This window comes from Apaloderma vittatum, unplaced genomic scaffold (assembly GCF_000703405.1).
Source record: "Apaloderma vittatum isolate BGI_N311 unplaced genomic scaffold, ASM70340v1 scaffold9658, whole genome shotgun sequence".
NCBI classification, from domain to species: Eukaryota; Metazoa; Chordata; class Aves; order Trogoniformes; family Trogonidae; genus Apaloderma; species Apaloderma vittatum.
The window spans coordinates 1-11,086 of NW_009732404.1; the positions used below are offsets into that span (position 1 = coordinate 1).

Consider the following 11,086-nt stretch of genomic DNA (forward strand, 5'->3'; position numbering starts at 1 on the left):
GACTTTTATTCTCAGGCGCTGCGACTTCGGTGCTTGCAGGCGAGCTGGGGCATCCCGGGGAGCCAGGGTTCTGCTTTGCACTCCCAAAAGCCACCCACCCCTGTGCTTCCTCCAGTGACCCAGCACCCTGAGTCACGGTGTACCCGGGCAGCCTCTGGCCCTCGCTATGGCAGCCTCACTGTGCTGCAGAGAGAGGTCTGGAAGGCAGCAGAAGTCTCTGAATCGGATGAAATGTCTTGTTCCGCCGGTGACTCAGCGGGTGACCTTGGGCCACTTAATCTCCAAGTGCTGCGGCTGTTGGGCTTCAGCATGGCCCTGGTTAGCAAACCACCGTGATAACCTCCAAGGAGAAATGCTAGATAAGCGTGAAGTTGCCGGCTACTTTTTTTTTCCCAGGTTCTGCTGAAACAAAGCAGAGGGTAGCTTGAATCTTTTAGAGACCTGAAACCTCTCTGTGCCAGATTTCATCAAATCACAAGCATTTCTCAGTTAACTCACTCTGAACTCCGGGCCCTTCGTGTATCGTGAAGTGGGAACAGCGGAGTTCTTGCTCAGGCAGTAATGTTACAGTTATTTCTCACAGTCCTTTTACGTCCAGATTTCCTCAATTTTAGTCACCATGTTAGATCATAAGTGACACTGAACCTACAGCCAGTGCCCAGCTCTGCCTGTAAAACCTCATCAAATTTGTGATGTTCTAGTCTGAAGCTCCCTTCTATTATTAACATTTCTAGGACCCAGTCTAACATGTTGTTTAATGCTATTTGTTTGAACTCATGTATTCGTGCAACAGTTTCTGTTCTGGGTTTTTAAATGGTAAAAAAAAGTGGTAGACTCTTTTCTGGGATGTCGTTTTGAGTCACATAACTACAGCTGACTAGTTAAAACATACAAATAAAAAAAAATGCAAAGCACATTATAGGAAGTTTTGTTTTGTTTTTTTCTGTTCTGATTTCCACAGAGGAGTATAGTCTAGAAATAACCAACAATGGTCCCATCACAACAGGAGCTCAAGCTACTGTTCATGCCAGTCTAAGTATGAAGAATGATAGTGTCACATCAAACCTGTATCACTTTAACTGGATTTATGCTCCTCTGATCCTGATAGAGAAATCCGAGCAGCGGTTTAACTCCATAATTAATGTGGCTGGTGAATTTCCTGGAACTTTTCCTGTATCTGTCTGGGTGACGCATAGAAACTGTTGGCTATGTCGTCCAGTTGCTAGAAATGTCACCGTGCTTCAGATTACAGGTAAAATGGCTTTACAACTTCTCATCTTCAGGAATTCAGTATACATCAGGATGCTCACTGCCTTTGCTAGCATCAGGAGAATTAAAGCCAGACGTAAATATGGCTTCTGCCACCACAGCTTGATTTGCGTAGGCCGTTGACTGAAGGTGGGTTTGGATGGCGTTGTGCTAACTGGGCCATGCTGTAGTCTAGCTGCATCCAGGAAGCAAGTATGATCCTGCCCGTGTTTTCCTGCCTCTGTCACTTAGGGAAAATGAACTGGAAACCAGATGCTTCAGTCGCTGCAGTGCACAGATCAGCGTTATTCAGTGACATCCAGACTCCTAAAATAGTGCTTCCTGTACTGGTTCCCAGCATTTCCAGTCCCAAAGGTCGGATGACCAGCAGCAGTGACAACCTACTGATTTTCCCCATTGCACGACATGGCAAAAACTTACACCATCTGCACAACAGAGCCATTACGTTTTCTTTCAAAGTTCTGACCAAGCGTACTGAAATTGAGTGTGAAGTCATGGTTGCATTTCCAGTCTTGCTACATGTAATTTCAGTTTACTGGGAATATTCATAACCATAAATAAGCATTTTTGACAAATTGACCACTGGCATGGTATGGTTAAACCAATCTCTGATACAGGGATTGACATGAAATATCACCTGACAGTTTCCCACAATCCCTTCTTTCAGAGACTAATAACCACGTCCTTCCAACCTCATGTCCCCATTCTGTACTCACACACTCCGAAATAGGACAAAAGAGCTAATCTTAGGACACAGCTGATGTTTTGGGGAATAGCTACTGAGAATTTTCTTTGAGAAACACAAAGCTTATTGGATAAGTCTTTATAAAAGAACACACAAGCTCTTTTCTCTGTTAAGAACTACTGCCTTGCTGAATATCTACTTATTCCTTTCTCACTTTGCACTGTCATATTCTCATGTCACGAGCAAAAGGGATGCAAAGCTTTCTCTAGCTGTAAAAGGTAAGATCCTATTGCACCTTTCTGCAAGAGCACCCACTGGTGGTTCCCAGGGGCCAATAATTGATATAAATTAGAACTCCAGTTAGTTCTGGATTACAAGCTCTATTCTGAAATGATAATGTGCATCATCAAGAGAACAGTTAACTAGATTTAATGAATTGTTAACAGGCTGGGAGTCGGTTACTGATTAATTAATATTCCATTAATTTTATAATGATCCAAGTGTATCATCATAATACCTCTAACCTCATAGATTAGAGAGCTTTTTGTAGGTCAGCCTTTACCAGCCCTTGTAAGGAAAATCAAGCACAGGATCTCTCACAGACATTAAAAAAAAAATTCACTCTCTTGTATTCACTATGTATAGTGCATCTGTTACTCATAGTAGTCAATTTTTCATTTTTGTGGAAGCAGCTAAAACAAAAAGCAACATAAAAACATAAAAAACACAAAACAAACAAAAAACACCACCCCAAACATGAAGGTCATATATACTGGTTTGATTCTGAATCCCTTGATCTAAATACTTGATGTTAATCCCAGTTCTTTTAAAATCAATAGTAAAATTGATATTGACCTGAATCAGTCCAGGATTATTTCTCTTAGTCCTATTAGAAGTTTCATCATGACCCACTGTGTAATAAATAAGTTAGTAAGTACTAAATAAGTAATTTAATCTCTCTGCCTCACTAACACATGTAACAACACTAAGAGAGATAAAATACACTTAACCACTTGGACTACGACACAAAGAATTATGCAGCACATTTTAAATAACGATTTGATTCTCACACAAACCATGCTATGAAAGTGATATGTGCTGTAATTCTTTTTCTACCTTATTACTCTGCAGAATTTATCACAGGGAATCTTACCATTGCCCAGATAGAAGACAGTAGCTTTATCACACGTGGTTCTAGTTCACCCATGGGTGCTGTGACTCGGATTTCTTTCTGTCTTCATGACCCAAGTCATTACTTCAAGTCAGCATCATTTGTCTACAACTGGGATTTTGGAGACGGGTAGGTGTGGTTACCTTGTTTTCTTCAATGAGTATTCAAGATGTCTCTGATTCAGATGCTCATCTAGAGAAAAATCCTGATTAAATTATGTAATGCAAAGCGTATGTCTTTGCCAGTTGGTGAATTCTTGGCATGTAAATCCAGCTGAATTATGAAAACCTTGGCACAGAAGTCGCTGTGTACTCACAAAATGGTGATGTTTTAAAGACCTAAATTTCTTGTTAAAATATACGCTTAGGTGTATTTCTCTGTGTGCAGGGAGCTGAACTGAACTGAATGAACTGGAAAAAGTAACTTATTGTAAATTGTTATTTTAAAACATCATTATGCCTGTTGAATATGTGAATAATTTGTGCACTGAACAATTCTGTCTTGTCGTTGGGCAGTAAGTAACTGTTCCTATGACCAGCTCCCCATAAATACCCCACAGCCTGAGCAGGAGCTCTTGAAAGTGGGTAGATCTCTCAAATAACACGGAGGTGCACATTAACACACACTTAATGCTTACCTAATGACAAAATGGAGAAGGGGAAAAAACACCAACATAACTCTGAACCGTGAGAAGTAAAACCATGGGTAAAGCCACTCTGCAGTAGGGAGGAAAAAAGACATTTAGTTATTTTCCTTCTCTGAGGACAAATATATGTCCAATACAAATACGTGTAAGCTTTAGTCTCTGAATACTAAATCCCCCCTTCCTCCTCCCTCGATCTCAGTGCTTCAATTAGCTTTCAGTCCACCTGTTATAAAGGTAGTTTTCATAATTTACTGACTATTCCTCTTCCATTTTGTGATTTTTTTAGCATTATCTTTAGTTTTGGTGATTAAAAATGCATATATATACTCTGAGTCCTAGACGGATTGTAGTTCTATTGGTAATGCCACGGACGTTAATCCTCAGTGATATGGACAGAAAGTAGAGTTACAATCACAGCTGACTGTAGCATTGTCTATAAAGAAAATACAATAGAGTTCATCCCTCTTGGTAAAAGGCAATTTTGATTCTAAATCTTTTTATGCTGCACACAGAGCTTATCAGATCACCAAGGAACCCTTTGTCTACTATAACTGCTCTGCCGTGGGGAATCGCACCGTGCATCTGAAAGTCATAGCTGAATGGGAGCAAATTGGAAGCATCATCCATGAAAGAGAAACAGTGCAGAAAACAGGTGATTTTACCACTGCTCTGGAGTTGTTAGGTAATTATAAAACATTTTGCGTACTCAAAACAAAACTTGCTGTATATATACAGATACAATCTAGCTTTAATGCGATAATACAACTTAAGTGTTGTACCACTTGCAAGAACTGGTGAACATTAGTCAATGAAGAGTTTCCACTGCAAAATAGACTGTGCTGTTCTAGTGTAGAAAAAATGGGGGGAAATATACCAAATCTTCTCTTTCTTTTTCATTTACCAACAGTCTTACTGTTTTTTCTAAAAATCTCACATACGTTTAAAACTTAAAATAACATGCTTATCATAACTTACAAAGGATTTATTTGTTTAATTTATGCTAACTATCCCTAAAAAATAAATTAGTTAAAATAAGCATTAGAAAAGTCTCATTGATTTGATCAGCTTCAGGATTAAATAAACACCTAAGTAAAAATGTAAGGGATTAATAAAGTAGTTAATTATATATTAAAAAGAAATCACAAAAACTTACAACAACTCTACTGCTAGGTTTCCTTTTTGAGTGTCAGGCAGGTATTATTTGGGTGACTGATAGAGCTAAAATCTGCAAAGCCTATGAAAACAAACCTTCGCTGGAAAAACAGGGAATTCAAGTTTACCTGTGGAGTGTGACACACTGTTTTTTCTTCCTCTCAGATGCTGTTAAGAGTATTAATATAGTGGGCTCCAGAGAGACTCATGTAATGGAAAACTTGAGTTTATCTCTTCATATCAATGGCACGTAAGTAGCAAACACAACTTCTTTCCCCAAAGGCATTGTCTACTCGAGTGTTTTTCCCCACTGCTTCCTTAAAATAGTCAACGGCACCCCACAGAACTGTTTCTTAAAACAAAAAGATTTCCTTTGAACAAAATAGTGTTGAATGTTGCGTTTTCCTGACTTGAAATACCATGAACTCTAAGAGCCTGAAAGAGCCTACATCTTTACAGAAAATCCTCCTACGTAAAAATATAAATATTTGTATATCTTTGTAAAAAGAATGTTAAAAGAGAACCAGTCAAAGAACGACAGCGGGGGAAATGATAGTCTAAAACTTCCTTGTGACTTTCCTCCTTAACTCATTTCCCCACCATTAAATTAAACTGTATTCAGAGTCCTGTTGCCTAGCAGCAATCCTTGACTGTCACATGAGAGTAATGGGTTTGGGGAGTAATTTTTGGCAAAGGTGAGATTACCACAAGATAAGACAGAGAAGATCGTTACAGCAAGGATTATAGGGGAGTCACAAGCACCTGGATCCTAGCACAGACTCTCTCCATCTGCAGTATTTAGAACACAGCAGAAGCATTTTAAATACTATTGAAACACTCAGGAGAGCTCCTTCACCCCATAAAAACTCCACGACCACCAAAGTCATTTATTCTGCAGAAGAGTGACACTTTCACATTCTGCTACTGTTTCGACTAATGCTGGATTTAGGTAAAAAAACCAACAAAACAGGGCTTTTACTAGGCACGTAGATGGAGTGAGCAGCACCCAACGCAGAGTCATTTGCCAAAGGCATAAAGAGTCCCAATAGACAAAGCAGCACAGTTTGCATTCAGAAAGTGATTGGCATATTGGCAGGAATGGAAACTGGAGATGGCATACAAGTAAATGTGAACAGCCAAAAACCATTACAGGCAAACCTGAGGTCCCTAAAAGCAAGCTTGGGTTTAGGATGGGCAATGTTTGCTAGACCTAATGTCTTGGCCACAGAACTGGGACTGATGCAACAGGAGTTTATAATAGAGAAGCAGTGACAAAGGCTTGAGAGCTGGGTTATCAAAAACAAAGCTAGAAAATGAGCTAAACACATAAATATGCTGCTTTCTTTAGTAGAGAATGCCCTAGAGAGATAAGAAACAGAATACTGATAAGATGGGGTAAAGAAAAGCTCTATCTGTTGTCAGAATCAAAGTCCTTAGTGCATAAGGTGAGTCCAGCACAGTCAGTTGGAACAAGCGTCTGAAAATGTAAATAAAAGGCAGCAACTAGATATGGTAAGAAGATGCAGGGCCATGAAGTGGGCTGCACCTGGAATGCTTGATAGCAAATAAAACCCTTTTTGTTATATTAAGGGAATACTGTGATCCTTGCAATTTATTTCTTTTTTTTTTCAGCTATTAGTCCATTGCATAAGAGCTCATCCTACATTCTTTCCAGTTTTGGTTGCGAGATTTTTTTTAATCAGAAAAGTCCCAGGCAGTGATTGCTTCTGTGTGAGAAGAACAAAGGAAAACCAACCTATACTCCCTTGGAAGTGCAGGGGGGGAAAAAAAAAGTTCCTTTTATCTTTATTGGAGAAGGACTATGGGGTTTTCTACACACAATGGCCTCCCTATGACCCATGCAGGTATTTAGTTCTCAGCTGAAAGGCTTGCTTTTATAGAAGCATCACAAAGAACTTCTTCAACTGACAAATGCTATGAACCAAACAATTGTGCAGTTAATTAGTACTCTATTTGTATTTAGATTCACTTTATTATTTTCAAAATTATTAGCTATTTTAACCAAACGACTCATCAGCTCTTAGATTATTTTTTTTGTGAAGCTTTCACCTTTTTTTTTTTTCTTTTTTTTCTCTTGTCACTTCAGCCCACCGCTGGCATTGTGCTGGCTTATAAAGGCTGAGTGCATTCCACTCGAAGGTGAAAAATGCCATCTCGTGGTGATTAATGGTTCCTGCTACAATCTCAGCCATACCTTCAGCAATGCTGGACAGTACTGCCTCAGCATCAGAGTGGAGAATGGCGTGACGATGCTGCAGACTTACCATGAAATAAAAGTGTGGCCAACAGGTGAGAAGCAGCTAGTCTGAGCAGCACCGAGATTCCCACCTGTCAGGGAACTGACAGTCTTAAACATGTCAGGGACAATTACGGATTAACCAGCTTGCAGACAAGGTTTCTGGAAAGTGGTATAGATCCCTAAAAACGTAGGAAGGAGGAAGGGAAAGGAGAGCCTATAATGAGCCTACTGTAATTGCTCTGAGCCTCAGTCTCAAGAGTGTATTGAAGCTAATGAGTTTCCTGGAAGGCTGAGTTACTTAAACTGCATATTTTTCAGTTTAAATAGTCTGGCTCTTGTAGCTAGAGAGGATAACTAGGAAAACATAATATCTGTAGCACTGCCTTAATTAAGCAGTCGCAATTCCTCTTTTTGTCTAGTTTAGTTACGGGGTTTTTAACGGGAGATTTTTCCAGGCCCCTGTTTCATTACAGATTTCTGTCCCCACCACAAATAATCCCTGCCAGCTCCCCCATGCTGGCTCCCCCATGCACCTCTTGGGTCCCTGAATCACCTGAGAAAGTGGTTGGGTGGCGAAGGGAAGAGGCCCTTCTACAGCGTGAGTATGCCATCTCGCCGTGGGCCAGCACTTGTACCAAGGCAGGGCAGCTCACCGCAGAAGGCACTGGTGTGCATTCAGGGCTGAGTGTGCAAATCCTCTTTGCTGGAGGCTGGTAGCTGCTGTGAAGACGAGGTTCCTTCCAACCCTCTTGGGGCACCACAGAGGTACAAACACCCTGAGGAGTTAGGGCTAGCCTGTGTAACTGGGTAAGGTTTATAAAGCTGCTTAAGGGAAAAAATGGGTAAAAAGGGGAAGCCCTTTACAACTTCACAACCCCACATTCCCACCTCTGAGATTCCAGAAAGATCTGGGCTGAAAAAGCTATTCCGTGTTACACGTGTCCTTTGTTCTACAAATACGAAAACTTCTATTAAAACATCATTTCCTTCTCAATGTATCGTATCACTCAGGGAATGTGCCCTTGTGCTCTTTCCTAGGGATCCACTCGGCTTTCTTTGTCCTACTCTGCATCACTCTGGTTTCAGTGACGCTAGGGCTGGTGCTGTACACGACCTTTCGAAGTAACACACAACAAAAAGATCTTGTGGAGGTATTCAGTTACTCTTCCTTTGATTTGGGATAGTAATTAGATGCCTTTCAGCAATGTCCTCTCTTTAATTCCCAGACAGAGCATTTGCCTGCTATGTCTGATCTGTTCCTTGGAAAAATCTGAACAGTGTAGGCAAACACTTTAAGCAAGAGGCACGCTGCTGTCTTGTTACAGAGAACTGTAACTATCATTCAAGTTGCCAGGGCTATCATGGACAGTTTCTTAATATTCCCAAGTGGGTGCTTGCTTGAAATATGCCTTCCAGAGTGATTACATGAAAGCAAGCTGGGGGATAATGAGAGAGAATACAGGAAATTTAAAAAGGGTGGGTATGTAACCTAAAGTGGCACTAAATTGTCACCTGACCCTAGTATGTGTCCTTTATCTCTCCAACTCACTTCCATCTCTGGTGTAGCCTTTGTTTGCTACCTTTTTGTAAAAGCCTGAGCTCCTAAATCAAAACTAGCTTTCATGGCCCTTCGGAAAGTACACTTTACATCATGTCACAATATGAATACTGTATCTCTAGAGAGACTGCCTGTGAGCCATGTGTGCAGCAGGCATAAATCAGAAGCCTATTTGAAGTTAGTGACAGACTGAAACCGGTTGAGGACCAAGTGCCATTTCTAGCCCAAAGCATTCTTGTTGGACTCACTCGAGCCAGTAGAACCTGAATTAAAAATTATCTCTTTGATGTTTCTTTTCCAGGTAGCTGACTTTGACTTTTCTCCACTGTCTGACAGAAACCTGTCTTCTGATTCGGAATCACACTGTGGTCACATATGTTGCAGATCATGTTTTCTTCAGTCATCTCAAGAAGCTGCCAGGGAGAGTCATGAACTTCTACATTCTTTTTACAAGCCAGTCAAAATGTACACGGTGTGAAGAACACAATTGCACTTTGGTTATATTAACTGTCGAGATTAACTTTCTCACTTGTTACAAGTTACAAGCCCAGGGTTGCACGAATGGTTTGGTTTTGCCAAGGCAATAAGGTTAACCACTTTAAGTCCAGCACTTGAGCATTTAATTCTCTGAACTAAAAAAGAAAAAGCCCTGAAACACAGAAAAAGTAGCTTTGTATTTTTAAATTATACAGGTGTATACAATTACAGCTGTAAATGCAGCATTTTATTCTTATGAAAGATTGTTTTATGTGCAGGTTTGCTAAACTCACTACCTCTTATAATTTCTGTCTTCCTTCTGCTGACTGTTTCGAAGAAGAAAGTGCTTAAGACACACATACCTCTCTTTCCTATGTTACAACTATATTACTGGAAATGGAAGTCACCCAAAATGCTGTTGAATATATTTGTTCTGAAAGGGAACTGACTTGTCCAGGTTGAGAATGGCCTAGGTGCTTTCAATAAACCCAACTACCTAATTATGTTGTCTTTTTTCCTCCTGGCTTAAAAGACATTTTTTTAGAGTTAATGGGTTTCTGCGGGACTGTAGTGGCTGGTAACCAGCTGATGGAGAGCTAGCTGCTAGCAGTAGCTTGGCAGGATCATAGCAGGTGCTGTAGAAGGCTCCACATCTCCCAGCACTTTTTGAAGTAATAGACCACTCTAATCTGTGCAAGTAGCTTTTTTTTTCTTTTCCCCCCAGGCTGTTCACTCTTCTTTCTCATAGTACTACCCAGCTAGTCACCAAAGCTCCTCTTCCAAAAAATGTAACAACCAGGAGCTCAAAGCTGCTTAGCAAAACACACTCAGTTTGAATTTAGAGTAAATGTTCCAGGCTGTATAAACTCCATACCTGTTGCAGACCATCTTCTACTATCAGCTTCCTGCTCAGGCAGGCTTTACCCCCTGCTATGAGGCGTTTCAGAGTACTCTGGAGGCTTTTAAACAGAAGTGCCTTTGTGACCATTTTTTTTTTAAAGGTGATATAACTTCTCTGCCTCTGATTTAAAGCCTGTGGGTATTATGGGCCTGGGGTTTTTCAAGTATGACATAATTTCTCAGATGTACTGACAGGGATGTAATTGTCTGAATGTGAGGGGATTTACCATGAGGTTTTCAGGGTGCTTACCTCATGCATTCAACTTCTGCAATTCCTCAGAAAAGCACAGAGCTTCAGTTCCTCTGTAAATGCAATTACATAACCTTAGAAGGGCTCTGTTAATTAACTTGAGACATTCAAAATAGAATAGGATAGGATCATCTCAGGTACGAAATGATCCACTAAAACCAAGTGTCAAGTGTTAGGGCTGGGCCAGCCACTGAACACAGACAGATGCTCTTTCTAACCCCTCTCCCTCCCCAAACGGGAAGGGAAAGGGAATGAGGCAGAGAGACTTACAGATAGGAAAACAAAACTAAACCAGCTGTAATAAAACAATAATAGTACTAATATGGAGGTAATAAAAATAAAGATAAGTATATACAAATACTTATAAAACAAGTATCAAACCCTACTCTCCTGCTCTGATAGCAATCACCACTGGTGCTGCAGAGCAGGCAGGCACTGGGGAAGCCCCAGGCTCAGCAGCAGAGGGGAACTGGACACAGGAGTTGGATTTGGGAATTCAGGATCGGGATCAAAAGCAGAAGAACAGATAGAGTCATCCTCAGACGCCAGACACTGAAGCTTTCTAGTGAATATGATGTATACGGAATGGAATAGTCTTGTTGGTCACCTGTCCTGTCTGTTCCTCACTGGAGGTGCAGCCTTTTACTTCCTTGTGACTCCTTTTATTTCCTGGCACCCAGCAGTGACCTTGGTCACTAGAGGAACAAATATAAGCAAG

The 11,086-nt window shown here is 40.7% G+C and overlaps 1 protein-coding gene across 1 annotated transcript; it reads left to right on the forward strand.

The window, feature by feature from the left end:
- Positions 1 to 961: 961 nt before the first annotated feature.
- TMEM130 (transmembrane protein 130) lies at positions 962 to 9,569 on the forward strand (the record flags this gene model as incomplete). Its single annotated transcript, XM_009875517.1, has 7 exons — positions 962 to 1,252; positions 3,086 to 3,254; positions 4,284 to 4,453; positions 5,089 to 5,173; positions 7,031 to 7,233; positions 8,222 to 8,334; positions 9,043 to 9,569. Coding segments are annotated over 7 exons (1,208 nt in total), but the record flags the coding sequence as incomplete, so codon positions are not given.
- Positions 9,570 to 11,086: the final 1,517 nt, after the last annotated feature.